Source organism: Heloderma suspectum, chromosome 2, assembly GCF_057233095.1.
Source record: "Heloderma suspectum isolate Gila_16-S chromosome 2, 16-S_ref, whole genome shotgun sequence".
NCBI classification, from domain to species: Eukaryota; Metazoa; Chordata; class Lepidosauria; order Squamata; family Helodermatidae; genus Heloderma; species Heloderma suspectum.
The window spans coordinates 166,550,401-166,569,170 of record NC_139459.1 but is presented as its reverse complement, the minus strand read 5'-3'; the positions used below and the strand labels follow the sequence as shown (position 1 = coordinate 166,569,170).

Genomic DNA, 18,770 nt, shown 5'->3' with positions numbered 1-18,770 from the left:
CTTAGTTTTTGTAATGTTGAGTTTCAAACCAGCTTTTGCACTCTCCTCTTTCACCCTCAACAAGAGGCTCTTTAGATCCTCTTCACTTTCTGCCATTAGGGTGGTATCGTCTGCATATCGGAGGTTGTTGATAATTCTCCCAGCAATCTTAATTCCGACCTCTGATTCATCCAACCTGGCATTTCTCATGATGACTCTGCATATAAGTTAAATAAGCAGGGTGACAATATGCAGCCTTGTCGTACTCCTTTCCCAATTTTGAACCAATCGGTTTTTCCATGTCTGGTTCTTACTGTTGCTTCTTGATCCTCATACAGGTTTCTCAGGAGACAAGTAAGGTGGTCTGGTACTCCCATCACTTTAAGAATTTGCCACAGTTTGTTGTGATCCACACAATCAAAGGCTTTAGCGTAGTCAATGAAGCAGAAATAGACGTTTTTCTGGAATTCTCTTGCTTTCTCCATGATGCAGCGAATGTTGGCGATCTGATCTCTAGTTCCTCTGCCTCTTCTAAACCCAGCTTGTACTTCCCGGTAGTTCTCGGTTCGCATACTGCTGAAGCCTAGCTTGTAGGATTTTGAGCATCACCTTGCTGGCATGTGAAATGAGCGCAATTGTACGGTAGTTTGAACACTCTTTGGCATTGCCCTTCTTTGGAATTGGAATGTAAACTGACCTTTTCCAGTCTTGTGGCCACTGTTGAGTGTTCCAGATTTGTTGGCATATTGAATGCAGCACTTTAACAGCATCATCTTTTAGGATTTTAAATAGCTCGGCTGGAATACTGTCATCTCCGCTAGCTTTGTTGTTACTAATGCTTCCTAAGGCCCACTTGACTTCACTCTCTAGGATGTCCGGCTCAAGTTCAGTGACCGCACTATCATGGCTATCAGGGACATTCAGATCTTTCCTCTATAGTTCTTCTGTGTATTCTTGCCACCTCTTCTTAATCTCATCTGCTTCTGTTAGGTCCCTGCCTTCTTTGTCCTTCATCATGCCCGTCTTTGCACAAAACGTTCCCTTGAGATCTCCGATTTTCTTGAAGAGATCTCTAGTCTTTCCCATTCTGTTGTTTTCCTCGATTTCTTTGCATTGTTCATTTAAGAAGGCCTTCTTGTCTCTCCTTGCTATTCTCTGGAACTCTGCATTCAGTTGGGTATATCTTCCCCTTTCTCCCTTGCTTTTCGCTTCCCTTCTTTCCTCAGCTACTTGTAAAGCCTCATCAGACAGCCACTTTGCTTTCTTGCATTTCTTTTTCTTTGGGATGGATTGAGTTGCTGCCTCCTGAACAATGTTACGGACCTCCGTCCATAGTTCCTCAGGCACTCTGTCTATCAGGTCTAATCCCTGAAATCTATTCCTCACCTCCACTGTATATTCATCAGGGATATGATTTAGGTCATACCTGAACGGTTTAGTGGTTTTCCCGACGTTCTTCAATTTAAGCTGAAATTTTGCAAGAAGCAGCTCATGATCTGAGCCACAGTCAGCTCCAGGTCTTGTTTTTACTGACTGTATGGAGCTTCTCCATTTTTGGCTGCAAAGGACATAATCAATCTGATTTCGATATTGACCATCTGGTGACATCCATGTGTAGAGTCGCCTCTTGTGCTGTTGGAAAAGAGTGTTTGCTGTGATCAGCATGTTCTCTTGGCAAAACTCTATTAGCTTTTGTCCTGCTTCATTTTGTACACCAAGGCCATGCCTGCCTGTTATCCCGGTGATTTCTTGACTTCCTACTTTAGCATTCCAGTCCCCTATGATGAAGAGGACATCTTTTTTTGGTGTTAGTTCTAGAAGGTGTTGTAGGTCTTCATAGAACCGATCAACCTCAGCTTCTTCGGCCTCAGTGGTTGGGGCTTAGACTTGAATTACTGTGATGTTGAATGGTTTGCCTTGGATTCGTACTGAGATCATTCTATCGTTTTTAAGATTGTACCCCAGTACTGCTTTTCCCACCCTTTTGTTGACTATGAGTGCTACTCCATTTCTTCTAAGGGATTCTTGCCCACAATAGTAGATATGATGGTCACCTGAATTAAATTCGCCCATGCCTGTCCATTTTAGTTCGCTGATTCCCAAGATGTCAATGTTCAATCTTGCCATCTCATGTTTGACCACCTCCAGCTTACCTTGATTCATTGATCTTACATTCCAAGTTCCTAAACAATATTGTTCTTTACAGCATCGGATTTTCTTTTTACCACAAGGCACATCCACAGCTGAGTGTCCTTTCGGGTTTGGCCCAGCCGCTTCACTCTTTCTGGCGCTACTTGGAAATACCCTCTGCTCTTCCCCAGTAGCATATTGGACACCTTCCGACCTGAGGGGCTCATCTTCCGGCGTCATATCTTTTAGCCTTGTGATACGTTCCATGGGGTTTTCTTGGCAAGAATACTGGAGTGGGTTGCCATTTCCTTCTCCAGTGGACCACATTTTGTCAGAACTCTCTGCCATGACCTGTCCGTCTTGGGTGGCCCTGCACGGCATAGCTTATGGCTTCACTGAGTTATGCAAGCCCCTTCGCCACAACAAGGCAGTGATCCATGAAGGGGTCCTGAATGGTTAGTGCCCCACTTTTGACAAACCCCTTGAATTACAGCTGAGAGTCCTGACTTCGCTCCCATCTGGGTGTGTTTCCTTTCAACTTCAGTGTGGTGGTATACAGAGGCCAACTGCCAAAACACTTATCCTTGCTCCAATATTTCTGGCCCTGACTGTATCTGCTTTCACCATATCCTGGCGACATTCATATTTGCAATGCAAATGGAGAGAGAATGGGCTCCTGCACCTTTAGCAACTGTGCAGAAGGGGGAATTCCAGCAGGTCTCTTTTTCTCACCCCTGTCCTGTATGATGGGTTGCTGCTGCTGAAATTCTTTTTCACAGCTGTTAAAGGTAGAGGAGCCCCCTCTCTTTGCACCTGGCAACTTTAGATATGACTGCCCTCTGCATTGACTGGCAGTGCTAGCAGTCAAAGGAGGGCTGTGTTTCTCTCTTTGAGGAGCCTTCTGGAGCATGTCATAGACCCAGATGATCCAAGAGAGAGGGGTGTCTGTCTCCGTCTTTGCCTTGGATCTGTCTGCTGTTGCCACCTGCCAGGTCTGTCTACCATGTTGGCTCTTGAAGTGATGTAGGCTGGAGAGCGGGGGTGATTGGCTATTGGGGGTGGGGAGAAGAGAAGACTGTAGCATAAATGTTGGTTCTGGATTTGAAAAGCACCTGCTGTGGAAGGTCTTTAATTGAATCTTACTCCTTTGTCCATAGATTGGGCTGGTGAAGACTCATGTTAGGAGGGATCTTTGGATTTTGAAGGGTCCAAGGAAGAATGGAGGCACATGAATCTTCCTACACTTTTCTCTCTCTTTCTAGGCCATCTTCTCCCCCACAACTCAGCCAAAGTAAGGGGAACCGCCAAGACACAGCTTCCCAAACAGAAATGCCTGTGAAGGACAACCGTCATGGTGACCTTTTGGATCACTTCCTGGACAGCTTCTTGTAGTCCAGGAAGCCATTGTACTTGTAGGAAGCCACAGTGTTGGTGCAGAACTCTTTAACTTCAGTAGCAATTGTGAGCAACAGTCTTCCCTCATTTGGAATACTAGAAGTAATTTATTGCTTCTACTTAGGAAGGGCTAAAAGGAAGATATGATGACAGCATTAAACTGCCAGTCTAGAAGGTCTTGCTAGACCAAGCTCGGTATTGGGAAATGCTCCATTGAGAAGCCGCTGAGGTTTATCTAATAACAAGTTTGCTTCTAAAGGTTTTAAATATTAATGACTTTCCCAGCTTTTACCTAAGAATATCCTGGTGGGAAAGGCTACTGCACGTTTACAAGGGTGAGTTGGGTACTAGGCTACATCCTTACTATCTTTCAAAGTTTCAAATGGGGGGGGTCATAAGATTAGAGAAAGTTTCTTTTAGAGGTTCCTACCTTATAATAAAGATTTTTTTTTAAGAATGTCTGGTCTGTGGCCTAATTTTGGGAAGGGTTGTGGTGTGCCCGCAACCAGGACTGTCCTTGAATTTGAGGCGCCTCAGGCCAGCTGATGTCCCAACCAGTGGGGTCAAGGCACCATGAGAATGAGTTCAACCCACATTGCTCTTGAGATGTAGGTCATAGCTGCCACAGTGCAGCCGGGGAGAACTGAAGCCCAACTGCGTGGGCCATCAGGATCCATATAAAGCAGCCTTCCCTAACCTGGTGCCTGCCAAGATGCTTTGGGGTACCTCTCCCATTGGCCCCAGTTAACTCAGCCAATGGTAAGAGATTATGGAAGCTGTAGCCCAAAGCGCTATAGTCCAAACAACCTGGAGTACACCAGGTTGGAGGAGACTGATATAAGGAGTGTTTGAAGTAGCCCTTTGTGTTTGGAGTTCTAGAATGATGTGATACTTCTCTCTTGATTCCTTCAACTCCCACCTTTCCTGGCAGGCCTTTGGCCCAACCCCCTAGTTCCTTTGCCCTACTGCAACTAAGCCTGAGCACATGTAACTGAAATAATTACATATTCTTTTGCTCTTTACCCCTGCTTCCACTTCCCTGTCTTTCCTTTGTTTTCCCATGTTGAATTTTAGATTGTACGCTCCTTGAGGGAGGGACCTGTCCTCTTACACACAGTCATTACGTACACTGACTGTGCTGTATAAGTACTAATGACCGACTTGGTTATGGAGTTGGCCAGTCATTTTCTGAAATATTAGAGCAGCCTCTTTCAAGCTGGTGCTCTCCAGATGTTTTGGATGACAACTGTTTGCATTCCTGACTGTTGGCTTTGCTGGCTGGGGTTGATGGGATTTGTAGTCCAAAAATCTGGAGAGCGCCAAGTTGGGGAAGACTGTACTACGTAGATAAGTGTAGGAGCCCCAAGTAGATGGGAAAACATTTGTCAGTGTTGTCAGAGTGGTAGATACCAAGGAAAGCTAGAGGAGGCCTTCTGTAGTAAGGGAATGCAGTAGTGAAAAGCAGCAATTAGGTTTAAAAAAATTTTTTATTAATAAGCATTTACTGTGGGATGAAGGAAAAATGTTCACCACTATTGCCTATTTCTCTTATTTTCATTACCTGTTATTTCATTATTCATTGTAAACGGGCTTCACCAAGACTATCCATAGAGGTTTACAAGAAAATTCAAAGTAGTTTACAATAAACGTTGGTTGGATCCAGAGACGTCATATTCAGCGTAGACCAATTGAAATCACTGGTACCTAAGTTAGTCATGACTAATTCAAGTCCCATTGTTTTCAGTGGGCCCACTGTCAATATGACAAAGGGCATCTCTACACCAGCCCAAAATCCTGCATTGAAAACGGGGTTTCCCACTTCCATTTTAAATGCAAGATCACTGGGGGCTCCTTCACAACGGGCTCTTATCCTGTGATTGAGATTGCTCCTTCACAAAGTTTGAGGGCTCTTTACATGACGCAGTGACTCTGCCCTGACCCTGCTGCAGTAAATGCCCTTTGTTCCGTTTTTAAATAAATCGCAGATAATGAGCTATCAAATTACCCCATGTGTTCCGTTTGGGTTCCCTCTGTCAAAAGAGTTAAAGCGGCAAAAAGAGGCGCGTGAGATCAATGACAGATAATGGAAGACTCAGATAAGGGGGAGGAGGAGAGGGGAAGGGAAAAAGGAAGCACATGTAAAGGGAGTCAGTTGTGATCCTACATTTAAAACAGAAGCAGAAAGCCCCGTTTTAAATGCAGGATTTGGGGCTGGTGTAAAAATGCACGACTCCCTTTTTCATGCGCTTCCTTTCCCCCACCCCTTCCCCCCTCCTCCCCCATAGCTGAGTCTTCCATTATCTGTCATTGATCTCACGCTTTTCCTCCTTTGATGGAGGGAACTAAAGCGGAGCACAATGGGGTAATTTGATAGCTCATTATCTGTGATCTATTTTAAAATGGAACAAAAGGGTATTTAGTGCAGGAGATACCTGGGATGATTGTTGTATCATGTAAAGAGCCTGCAATAAGGGGATCGCTACACCTCAAGTTTACTGCGCATTCATGGTTACTCACTCAATGAATTGTGCGTGTCCATTACACGATGTCATTATAACTATTTCCTCCCACCTATCTTGTGTTTTCCTCAAATGGAAAAAATGGGGTATTTTTCCAGATATGCACAAATGGAGCGCCATGTCCTCCCCGTGTATTTCTCTCCTAGCGTGAATGAAGCGCTGAGTGTGGTTGTTGGGGGCACGGTCATGATGTTGAAGGTGGTGACGAAGGTCTGACGGGTGTTCAGCCTTCCCGCTCCTGCACCATTTTGGCTCCTCGCCATTTTCAGCCTGCCTGTTCAAAACCGGCAGCGAAGGGGGGCGGCAGAGCGCAGGAGCAGCAGAGGGGCTCAACGGCAGGGTCTGGCCAAAAGCACGGAAGAGGGAGGTGGGGCCCAGGGAGAGCGGTGTGGGGGCTGTCCGTGTGTCAGTCCCCATCCACCAGTAATGTGCAAGGGGAGAGAAAGAGGCAGGAACCCATGGGCAAGTATCGCTGAACCTGGAGCATGCCTAATGCGTCTTCACAGAAACATGAGGCTATGGGAACGGCCATCTACAGAGAAGGAAGCGCGTGTAGAGGGAATCAGTTGTGATCCTGCATTGAAAATGGAAGTGGGAAGCCCCGTTTTCAATGCAGGATTTTAGGCTGGTGTAGAAATCCCCGAAGTCTCTGGATCCAGCCCAACAGTAACATAAAATGTAAAGCTAAAAAAAAGAGACAAACTCCAAAAACCAATAAGAACTAGATCAAACTAAACCAGATTCAAATCACTGGAGCAACCTAGCAATCCCGATTACTACAAAGCGCGCGAAAGCGCAACTGGCCAGAGAATGGGAGCGCGCCGGCAGGCAGCCTAGCGCGCCTTGCCACCACGCGGCGCCCCGCCCTGACGTACGCAAGCGGCGGGCGTCAGTATGCAAACGAGCAGCGGCCGGCCCCGTCATGCCCCGCGGGCTCGCCCCCTCGCGTCTTGCCGCCGACGGCCATGCACCGGCGCGCGGCGGCTGCGCGGCGGCTGCGGCGGACGCTCTGCGGGGGAGAGGAGGCGCAAGCGCGGCCGCTGCCAGCCGCAGCCCGGGCGTCGGGCGAGGCGCTGTGGCGGAGGCTGCGGGCGGGCGGCGCCTGCGTGGTGCCCGGCTTCCTGAGCGAGGACGAAGAGGCATCGCTGGCTCGGGAGCTGGAGCCGCAGCTGCGCCGCCGCCGCTACCAGGACGAGCATTGGGACGGGGTGGGTGGCCCTGGCCAGGCTGCCTCTTCTTCGCAAGCAGCTGGGGAAAGGCGGCCGAGGCGAGGGGCGGCTTCGAGCAGATTCAGTACGAGGAAGGGGCATAAAGCAGCCTTCCCCGACCGGCGCCCTCCGGGTGTGCTGGGGGATGCTGGGAGTTGTAGTTCAGCGCACCCGGAGGCCACCGGGTCGGGGAAGGCTGGCTGGTGAGGAGCCTGGGCCCCCCAAGGTGATGTTGGGCTCCCATCGGCCCCAGCCAGCATGCCCAGTAGTTAGCTATGATGGGAGTTGTAGTCCAACAATATCTGGACAGCCACAGGTTCCCTCCCCTGGCTTAGAAGGAGGGAGGAGGAATACTGAAGCGGAACAGGATGGAGGCTTAGGGCATAGGCGCTTTGGTGTAATTGTGGAGAAGGTGAGTAGGGAGGGGTTTCTCCTTCCTCCACCTGAGGGGCTACTCAGCGAAGTCGATGGTCGCTAGATTTGGACCAAGCAACAGAAAATACTTATTCATGCCAGGGATGGCCCAGGACGTTTTGCTGTCTGAGGGGAAGAACCAAATGGTTCATCCCCCATTCCACCTAAGGAACTTGACAGAACTGGCAGTTGAATCTTAATTCCACGCTGGTGATGGGATAGCATCCTCAGCTGAAGTAGCATTCTCTCTCTGTAATGATAGGGCCGACTCTGCTTCACATAGAATTTGCTCCCCCAAGATGTGGCAATAGCCGCTGATTTAGGATGCTTCCAGGCAAGGCTTTTATTGTGCGATTGCCCTTCCTTATTCACATAATTTTATGGGGGGTCCAGGTGATGTCTTCTATTTGTAACCACGTTTCCCCCCACTGCTTCCCTTTTTTTCCTTTTACAAAAAATCCATTAAGGAGGAAAGGATGGAATAGCTGTACAATGTCTTTTAATTGGTGGCACTATGAGCTGTCTGGAGGCACCCTTACTTAGCAGTAAAGGGAGATTGGATAAATATTGGGAGAAGTCTATCAAAGGCTATTAACCTTAGTACCTAAATGGGATATACTGCTTTCCATGTTTAAAGGCACTGTCTCTCAAAACCAGATATTGGGGACAAACAGTTGGGACATAGGAAGCTGCTTGATACTGGGTCAGAATATTTACCCATCTAGCCATGTTGGCTATTCTATTCTGACTAGCAGCAACTTTCCAAAGCCTCAGGCTGAGGTCTTTCCTATCTCCTGCAACTACCTGATCATTTTTTTTAACTGGAGATGCCAGGGATAGAACCTGGGACCGTCTGTGTTAAAGGCATGTGCTCTACGTCTGTGTTACAGTCCCTTGCCTTTGTGCCGTGCCACTGAGTTTCTCTGAGGTATCTGGCTAGCCACCGTTAGCATTAGGATGCTGGATAAAGCTGTCAGTGGCTTGACATGTTGGCTATATGCTACCTCCAGGTTCTGGGGCAGTATGCCTTAGAATACCAGTTACTGGGGAACACAGGCTGTTGTGCCTGTGTTCATGTCCTGCTTGTGGCCTTCCCAGGGGGTTCTGGTTGGCCACTCTAGGAAACAGGATGTTAGGTGTTTTGTCTAATCCAGCAGGGCAGCTTTACTGTCCCTTCTTGCCTTTTTGACAAAAAGCTGATCAACCTGGATAAAGCAAGTAATTTGTTTACATTGTGAAAATAGAATACACACCTGAGAGGCTGAAACTATGAGCCTGTTCACACATGCATCTTCATCACTTGATTCTTGCCAGATTTCGCATTTTCATGTTGCCTCAAAAGCAGGGCTTTTTCATGGATTTGCTTCACACATTTCAGCTGCAAGTTAATATTTCATTAAGTGAATTAAATTTTAACTTGAAAAATCTTTATGCTGCTGTTACTGTTTTATTATGTATTTATTGTTATCCTATCCTTTTTAATGTGAACCATTCTGGAAATTCTGACCGGTGGTATGCAGATTCAAAAAATAAATTAGATCAATTTGAGTTACGTCTTTATTTGTATGAACTAAATCTGAACTGGCAGATTAATGTGTAAAAAAGCATAGTGTTTGCGGTGATACGAAGTAAGTTCTGATTGTGGCATTAAATCTGTGATTCCCCCATTCATATGTGGAAGCCATCAAGTAAATGGCATTTTAACTTGAAATAATTTTTTGCTGCTGTTTTTATACTTTGTATAGCGGCCTGGCACCATCTGTCCATACAGCTTGTGAGTCAAGATTAATTCTTCCAAATATGGTCTTGGGGTTGACTCAAATACATGTTACATCCCATGATTATTCAGTATTTGATGTCTGAGTTGATGCCATTTGAAAAGCATTGTGTTTGAGGCGATAGGAAAGAATTGTCTGTGGTGTTTGATCGGTGATGGCTCATTCACACATGCAGGTCACCACTTAATGCTGTGTGAACTGGGCCAGAGCTGTAGATGGCTGTCTCATCTCCTTTTCTAGATCGTAATATCTCTTTTTCCTTTTCCTCTCCTGCAGGCTATTCATAAGTACCGTGAGACAGAAAAATCACATTGGAGCAAGGAGAATCATGAGATCTTGCAAAGGGTCCGGGATGCAGCTTTTCCCCCAGAAGTGCCACAGCTCACTCAAGTCCATGTCTTGGATTTGGATAAAACTGGGTACATAAAGCCTCATGTAGACAGTGTCAAGGTAACAGTTTAGAAGGGCTTGAAAGTACTCCCTTGCAACTGCATTCCCCCCTTCCCCGAGTAGAACTCTGATAACCAGGCAGAGACTCCAACACCCTGTAACTTGTTGCATGTAGGTGATTTATTGCAAAAGAAATAGGGTCAATTTTTAAAAACCCACCTTTTATTGAAAAAAAGATTGGCCTTGAAAAGTGGCTAAGAAATAAATTAAGGGTGTAACCCAATGCCTGCTGGTTGGGGAATGTCGTGAATTGTAGGACTTTTTTCTGTCTAAACATAAGATTGCACCCTAAATTAATTAATAAATACAAGTATTTTACTGGTCCTGTGAAATTTTATAACAGAAGGAAATGGCTAGCTGTCTAATGTTGATTTCCTTGAAAGACATCTTTCTTTTTTACCTGTATTATTGAATATTATTAGGGGGACTCTCTTGGCAGGGAATAAGATGGGGTCTCTGCTTTTGGGGGACATCTGTACTATAGGGGCCTTTTGGCTGTAGAAAATTGGGGGTGTGGTAACTGCCTAATAGGAGGGACTTCCTACTGGGAGTCAGCTGTTAGCGGGCTGGTCTCTCTCTCTCTCTCGGAGGAGCAAAGCTGGTCTCCCAGGGTAAGCAAATGGGCATATGCCAGACAGGCACCAGCCCTTCAAGAAATAGTAGGTGGCTGGGCTGGTGCTGTTGCCTCCTTCCATTCCCAGCCAGTCAGTTCTAATGGACTTCATGGTGTAGAAAAAGTGGATGGAGAGCATTTTTTCTCCCACTAACCATAACTCAGGATTTCTCAATTAAATAGATTTGATTTATTGAGTAGATTGATTTGCAGATGAAAGAAAGCACTTACTCGCACAACATGTAATCAGCTTATGAAATGCATGCCACAAAAGTGCGGTGATGGCCACTGGCTAAGATAGCATTGAAAGGTTTTTTAGTTCACGGAGGAGGATAGGTCCACACAGCTGTTAGGTAACTGCTGTGGGGTGGGAGGCAAACTCTGAGGGAGGGCTGTTGCCTTCATGCCTGTTGGTGGACTTCCCGGGGTGTCCAACTGGCCAGTATGGGAAATAGAAGGCTGGACTGAAAGGATCCTTGATCTGATATGCAGTTCTTAAGTTTGTATGGATTTGTTTTGCCTAGCAACAGTAATGTGGGATTGTTCCTCTTCTCTTTGCCCCAGTAAAATGTCTGCAAGGCAGCAGTAGTTGAAGCGGGTATAGGTGTGGAAGGGGAGATTCCGCAAAGACACCATAAATGGGAAGGTTATTCCCAGGGTGGGGGTGCAAGACTCCAGTAATTATCTGGTCCTGAGGTCAAGTTGCCTTTCTCAAGAAGAGCAATTGCCTTTTTGTTGCTACACACACATCCGCAAAACGCTGTGGGCTCTTAGACACTTATAGTTCTCACTGAGGTAGTAAACTGTCTTTGCACTGTAACATTTGAGAGTGTAGACAGAGGCTAACATTAGCCTCCTTCAACCTGGTGCTCTCTGGCCGTCCTGGCTGGGGATGATGGGAATTGTAGTCCAACACATCTGGAGAGCGCCAGGTTTGGAAAGGGGTGGCTCGTATGATTGAGTGCTCCTTCATACAAAACAATTATCTGCACATAAAATACTAGCATGTGAGGGAGAAGGGTTCCAGCCTAGCCTTCCTGACATGCTAGTTTTCTGCGTGCAGAGAATTGTTATCCATGGTGGAGGATTCAGTCATGTAAGCTTCCACTTGCAGTCTCAAATGGTACAATCTAAACACCAATTTGCCATCTCAGTGAGAACTGGGCCTATCTTTTCCCCTCTGGCCTCAGCTTTCTGATGAGAATTTATTTTGCAGCTGATGACAACTGTTGCCTATGAAGGGTTGTGCTATAAAAAACCCACTTGTCGTGCAATCCGGTATATATCTATTCAGAAGTAAACCCCTGAGTTCAATACTTTTTGACAACACAAAAGCCCAGTCCAGGTTTTGAAAAATATGTGCTTGAAGTCTTGGTCCTAGTGTGAATTTCATTTGTTCCTGAATCCTTGTGATGATCACTGGTGGTGGTTTTTCTGGGTGATGCTAAAGGGCTGCTAAAGGATGACTGTCCAGTTGCTGGATGGGGCTTTGGCACACTTGATATCCTGGTATTAGGTTGAGCTGTGATTAGGAAATGACCAAAATCATACCATTTTTGCCTCACAATTTTTACATTTCCATCTTCTAGTTCTGTGGCTGCACCATTGCAGGCCTTTCCCTGCTCTCCTCGAGCGTGATGCGTCTGGTCAGTGAACAGAATCCACAGGACTGGCTGGATCTGCTGCTGGAGCGCCGATCTCTCTACATCCTCAGGTAATAAGCAACGTAAGAATTGCTTGGTTAGATGAGACCAAGGGTCCATCTAGCCCAGCATTCTGATTCTAACAGTGGCTACCCAAATGCCTCTGAGAAAGTCATGTTGTTACACTGCTTTTTTTTTTTTAACAGAGGTACACTGCTCTGTACATGGAGTTCCATTTAGTTACCATGGCTAGTAGCCATTGATACACCTATATCTCCGTGAAGTCCTTCCACCACTACCCCCTAAAATACACTTCCTTCCTAGTATCAGTCTCGGCTTTCAGACATATCGCACACACCCTGAGTTCTAACTATTAAGAACACAAGTCCTACCTTCTGCTGGATCGGATCAGAAATCTATCTAATGTAGTATTCTATTAATGGCAGTTGTCTGCATCTGTTTCTTAGAGGCATAGTGGCACTGAATGGGAGGGATACATCTGGGCATTATAGTTAAAAGACATTGATAGACCTGTCTTTCTCCTTTTTGCCATTACCATACTTTGTAGCATAAGTCAACCTTTCCCAACCTGGTGCTCTCCGGTTTCCATCATCCCTGACCATTGACCATGCTGGCTGGGGTTGATGGGAGTTCTACTCCAAAACATTTGTAGGGCACCACATTGGGGAAGGCTGCCATAAGTTAATCATGCATTGTCTGAAGGAATAACGGGCTGGTTTGGACCTAACAGAGAGCTGTAGTTTCCTGTTATGTGAATGAGCCTGCATGAGCCTTGGGCTCATGTGCTCCCTCCTATTCTCTATTCCCTCCTCTCCTATTCTCTTGTGCGGTTGCAAGAAGAGATCAGAAGCATCCACTCTCTGTTTTTAAACAAAGCCAAGTTCCCTGTTACACCTATGCTCGGGGAGCTTAGTTTGATAAAACAAACCAGGATTAAACTGGTTTCAGATCCTGGGTTGTTCTAACAAGCCATAGTTCTCTGATTTTGTGATGGAGCAGTTTTGTTTAAAACTGGAAGCTTCCAGTCTCCTCCTCGCAGCTGCTCAAGAGGAGGGGAGAGGGAAATTCATGAGCCCAAGGCTCATTCATGAAGCAGGAAATTGGTTTCCCATTATATCTGAACCAGTCTAATACCTTACAAGAATTTATGAAGAGCCCTAGCTCTCATATATATGAAGTGGTGTGGGATATACACTGCTGTATATGCAGTGTGTAACTGTAAGTTGTACCTCTCCAGTCAGTGTCTGAAAATGGAACTGGAGGTCTTCTGAAGACTACGGAAAGAACCCATACATGAAATACCTGAGTCTTAGTACTAGACTTCTTGCTTGCCTCTGATTGTGTGGCTTGTGATGTCTCTGTTCTGCTTGGAACAAGATTTATTCCAAGTTATGGTAATGCACCTGTATCTTGTGTCACTTCTTCTTTGGGTGAAGAGGACCAGCTCGTTATGAATTCACTCATGAGATCCTTAAAGATGAGGAATCCTTTTTCGACGGAAGGAAGGTGCCCCGGGAGCGAAGGATCTCAGTCATCTGCCGAAACCTGCCCTTGCCGTCTGATTCATCATAGAATTGCAAGTTGGGACTGTAGAGGCTGACAATTTTATCCAGTTGGAATTTAGGCTACTCATCTGATAGACGTGGAGCTGCTCCTGAAATGGTTGCTCTGGCCTGTTGTTCCATGGGACTCCGTTTTGTGGCCAAGATATAGGGGTGGCATTTCTCCTCCATGCACTAGAAGGAGTCTGAGGATGTTCAAGATCTAAGGAGGTATTCCTGCTACTTGCTCTTAACAGACAGGGGGAGGGAAGCCCGACAAAGAGTTGGGGAAATGGACCCTGATAGTCCTTAACAAAAGTACTGTTGATCTCAGGAAATAAAAAGTTGATGCTTCTTCTGTGATCTCTGTTGCAGCAGCCAGGGTTAAAATTAATATGATTGGAGTGTAAAGCTGTGTCCAGTGGGGAGGAGGGGAATCCATTCAGCAAAGGTCTTACATTCTCTTAAAAGTGCCTGTGCCTGTTTCTTCAAACATCGCAGCACTCTCCTCTGCCCTGTATTCATCATTACACAGGCTGTCTCAAATTAGTGAGCTCAACAAAGGCCGCTCAGTGGAGGGTCATGACCTCTCTCACTGAAGTTGAGTTGTGAAATTGAATCGAACAGCTAGGCCTTTGTGGCTCACAGATGTGAACAGAGACTAAACTACGTGCAGTGCTGTATGTCTATAAATGTTCTGACAGCATCTGGGATGGCAAAGATTTCCTCATTTCATCTGATCCGTGAAACACTTGAATTTTGCGTTTTCTCACAGAATGGGCTCTATTTTCTGAGTTGTGTCCCTCAAAATGGGTGCTGTGAGGAAGTGTCATGAGCTCCTCAATGGCAACCTTAGTATTTGTATAATCTAAAAGTAATTCAGTGGTAAAGCTAATTCAGGGTATCCAAATTAGCCTAATTCGGGGTATCCAAATTAGCATTGGTGCTGACTGTGTTGGCTGTGCAAAGAGTGGAAATAGTTAAAAGGAAATCTCCACTGCTGACCTGCAGCACCAAATATCTAGGAAGGCAGCAAGCAATTGAAACATAGAAATGGAGACCAAGGAAAGGCTATCTTGGCTTTGAAAAGAGAGCATTGAGGAGTGGGGAAAACAGATAGTGCTCACCTGGTCCTTGAATTAATTGGGATGGGAGAGAATTTGGAGAAAGATTGGGCCTAGACCACCTGTCTTTCACTATTTCCGACCTGGGACCAACCTTCAGCAAGGGACCCATTTTTAATTGCTTACTGTGTATGGCCCATCTTTCTCGTTTCCCCCCTGTACCTGTTTTACTGTCTTTCTCCTTTTCATCTCTTAAAAAAAAAATCTCTCTGCTGCACGCAAATTTGCTAAACAGAAAGGGGCCCACGTTGCTTGTGCTGTTGGGCTGATTGAGAAACGCTTTTCATTTTTAATCCATGTGTCTTTTCTTTAGAGTGTAGCCTTGCTGCCAGAGCCAGTTTCTGACTTGATCCTTGCATGGTGCTTAATATGACTTTGGTGGTTAATAATAATGCTATTGTCATTCATTACATATTGCTTTTCTTTATCTGGCATTGTCTGGCTCACAGAGAGGGAGGATCCACTCCTTCCTACTATGAAGCTAGCAAAGACCCTCTTCCCCCAGCAAGTGACCCAAACCCCAGAACTGGAGACTCTGTGTATGTCCTTGCTTGGTTTTTATTGTATTGGCACAAGTATGTACATGTCAGTTATCCATTCTTAATATGAGTCTGCGACTAATAAACTCAGCCCTCTATCAGGAGAAATAGGTGAATAAATTAGGAACAAAAAATGGGGAGCTCAAATTGCGCAAGGGGTAGTGCAAATGCCAGCCCCTCCTCCTGTTCCGGGAAGAAATAAATTAAATAACTTAGAAATAATCCATAAATAGCTCAAATTGCTCAGGCCTCACAGTGCTGCCCGAACCTTATTCAGGCCTGATTCAGACAGGATTCAGTCAAATCAGCAGCTTGTTTGTTTGTAAAGTGAAGTGGATTGTGGGTGGGTGATTGGGGGGCTATGAGAGTGCTCAGAAAAGCCCCCTTGCCTCTCCCTAGTTGGGAGTCATGCTGAGGGATTGCTTTGCACTTGAATTGGGGAGATGCAAGTGCCCTTGGCATCCCAGGGTGGAGCACCTTTGCTACAAGTTGCTCCTCATTTTGGAGCCAAGGACCGGGTTGGGACCAATATAAAGGGGGCTTTTTCTACAACTAGGGCTGGGACCATGCTTTGCTGCTGCCCCACGAGTGTCTGCATCTGTTTCCCCCTCCTTGCTGGGGCATCAGCCCACACAGCTGCAGGCCGAGGCTGAGAGCTGCTCCACCTCATGCCACTGGTGGCTGTCATCCAGAAAGGCCACGTTCTCGTAGTGTGTGGGCCGACAGCAGGGCTCCCCCAAGGCTGGGATCTCGGTCTTCTGCAGCAGAATGGAGAGCGTCAACTCGTGGTTGCTGCGGGCCTTGGGGCAGCTCCCACTGCAGTACTTGAAGAGGATGGTCTCCTCGGAGTTGTAGCCCAGGCCCAGGTCCTTGATGCGAACCAGCAAGCTTTGTAGACGGCACTCTTGCTCCTCACGCCTTTCCCACGTGTGCCGCTTTGGGCGGCTCCTGGCTGGGCCAGGCTGGGATCTAGCTGGGAGGCTGATTCGGCTGTTCTGGAGGCCTGCAGTATTCATCAACACTCCTTTGGAGGTCCGTGTTTCTGAAATGAGAGTGAGGAAGAATGGCACGGAGAAGCGGCACCTTTCTGCTTGTCCTCCTGTTGGAGCAGGGATGGCTTGGAGTAGCCATTGGTGGACTCATGCTCTAAATGGAATGTGGGGGTCACAGCTGCTGCTTTCTGAGACCCCAAATGGAAGTGGGGTCGCTGATGCTTGTTGAAAAGGGGAGTTTCCCAGTAGATTGTGCCCAATGGATTCACACACACACACACACACACACACCATTCTGCTGCTTTGAATGGTATCCAAGATGTGATGGCTGAAGTGGCCCCTTCATGTAATAATGGCAAAATGAGGAAGGGGACAGCTCAGTTGGTAAAACCCTCCGCCCAGCTCTGGGAAGACCAAAAGAAAGGGTGTTATGTGTGCAGATTACGCCATATAGAACTACAGGAGATTGTGAGATGGAGACTTAAGCTTGCATTTCTACAGGGCTTGTCCCATTAGCTATTGAAGGCTAAATTACATGTGATGCCTTTTTTATTTTAAGCATAAAAGCAGCCAGGTTTGGCGGGTAGGGGAGATAAATGGACTCAGGGCAGCACCACTGGAAGTGGGAATGTTCCTTCTTGGCAGTTTCCTGATTGAACACCCCCCACCCTTGAAGCTACTAATGGCCTTGCTGTAGAAAAAAGAGAGGCACAATGCAAATATTTGGCTTTTTCCATCCCAGAAGACTTACTCCCAAGTTGGGATGCGGGGGAGAGGATTTGATCTGGAAAATGGTGCTAAAGAAAAGGTCATAGAGTTGTAAGGGGCCATTTGGGCCATAGAGTCTAACCCCCTGCTCAGTATAAAGCATCCCTGACAGATGGCTGTCCAGTCTCTGCTTGAATACCTCCAGGGACAGAGAGACCTCCACCTCCCTTGGCAGCTGGTTCCATTGTCCGACTACTCTGCCCCTTAGGAAGTTTTTCCTGATGTTCAACGAAAATCTCCTGTAACTTAAGCCTGTTATTTTGTGTGCTACAATCTTGGATGATAGAGAACAGGTTGCAGCCTTCTTCAGTGTGGCAACCCTTTTGGTACTTGAAAAGTGCTATCCTGCCCTTAGTCTTCTCCTCTCCAAGCTAAACATACCCAGTTGGACTTTGTTTCTAGTCCTCGATCATCTTTGTGACCCTTCTCTGGACATGTTCCAATTTATCTGAATCCTTCTTAAAACGTGGTTTCCAGAACTGGACATGGTATTTGAGGTGATGCCTGACCAGTGCAGAGTAGAGTGGAACTTTCACTTCCCGTGATTTAGAAACTGGATTCTGTGGATCGATGCAACATAAAATTGCCTTTGCCTTTTTGGCAGCCACGTCACATTCACCTCCCCTGCCCAAGCACTGCTGCCTTACCCCTACCCCGGTAGCTTGTTTAAACTTCAAAAAGGTGCTGGGATCCTCTCATGGATCTCCAGTATCATGTGTCGCTTGGCCTTGAGGCAAATGCAAGAACAGAGGGCAGGAGCAGGTTTTCAAGTTTCCAAAGCACTTTCTATAATCCCTCTATTTTGTATAATTGTCTTACAAAGTAGGCTGGTATTATTATGCCATTATTCTATGTGTTGGGGGGCAGGGGGGAGGCAGCTGAGAGAAGACTGGCTTGCCTAAGGAGGCTACCTAGTGAGTTTTAGGCTGAGGTGAGATTTAAACGGGGTGGGAGGAGGAAGTCATAGCTCATACCCCAAGCACCAAATCAGGCATGATGACAGCCCTTCCAAGTATTTAAGCATGGAGCTGCTCCAATCATGTAGAACAAGGGGTGGGGGGAGATCCAATTCTTAAAATGAAAGGAAGCTGAACGCTCTCTGCTCCCGTGCTTGCAACCTTGTGGCCCTTCTCCCAAAGTACATTTGTTTCACCCAGGTCCTGGGGAAAAGTGCCTGGAGAGAAGGGCTGTGAGGAGGTGAACCATGGGTAGAGAGGAAGGTTCAGTGCCTTTGATCCATGCACCCCTGTTACTTTAAAAAACAGACTTGCACCTCCTCCCAGGCTTTGTATGTCAGGGAAGAGGAACATATGGCGCTCCAGATGTTGGATTGCAGCTCCCATCATTCCTCACCATTGGCCATGCTGGCTAGGAGTTGCAGTCCAACAACATCTGGAGGGCCATGCGTTCCCCATCCCTATTGTGCGTGGTTGGGCTGGTTCTGCGGTTGTCATGTCAAGGTGATGCTTTCCCACCGTGCTGCATCAGCTCCACAGTAGTCAAACAGCTCAGCCAGTGGTGCTGTCAGTAAAACACTACATGCAAAGCCAGCTGTGGCATCGTGCAACCGCCAGGTCTTTATTCCGCATGTGCGATGGATCTGATTATTCCTAGCTGGGAACATCGATACCCAGCATCATCCCACACTCACCAAAT

The 18,770-nt window shown here is 46.6% G+C and overlaps 3 protein-coding genes across 5 annotated transcripts in view; 2 read left to right on the top strand and 1 right to left on the bottom strand.

Moving 5' to 3' along the window:
* LOC146353139 (afadin- and alpha-actinin-binding protein-like) overlaps nucleotides 1–4,525 on the top strand; it is a 32,816-nt gene extending 28,291 nt beyond the window's left edge. For 2 of the 3 annotated variants that reach the window (XM_084835793.1, XM_084835794.1), the window contains one exon: nucleotides 3,372–4,525. In XM_084835793.1, coding sequence (XP_084691919.1) covers nucleotides 3,372–3,501 — 130 coding nt within the window. In that variant the 3' untranslated portion in view covers nucleotides 3,502–4,525. Of the gene's footprint in view, nucleotides 1–3,266 lie in introns of all 3 variants that reach the window. The other variant, XM_084835795.1, reaches the window with a different exon arrangement.
* Nucleotides 4,526–6,975: 2,450 nt separating this feature from the next.
* ALKBH7 (alkB homolog 7, RNA demethylase) lies at nucleotides 6,976–15,459 on the top strand. Its single transcript, XM_084835790.1, has 4 exons — nucleotides 6,976–7,231; nucleotides 9,700–9,873; nucleotides 12,076–12,200; nucleotides 13,587–15,459. The coding sequence occupies exons 1-4, from the start codon at nucleotides 6,989–6,991 to the stop codon at nucleotides 13,720–13,722; spliced, it is 678 nt and encodes a 225-aa protein (XP_084691916.1). The 5' UTR covers nucleotides 6,976–6,988; the 3' UTR covers nucleotides 13,723–15,459.
* Nucleotides 15,460–15,977: 518 nt separating this feature from the next.
* PSPN (persephin) lies at nucleotides 15,978–16,370 on the bottom strand. Its single transcript, XM_084835792.1, has one exon. It carries the CDS (start codon nucleotides 16,368–16,370, stop codon nucleotides 15,978–15,980), a length of 393 nt encoding a protein of 130 aa, XP_084691918.1.
* Between the last annotated feature and the right edge of the window lie 2,400 nt (nucleotides 16,371–18,770).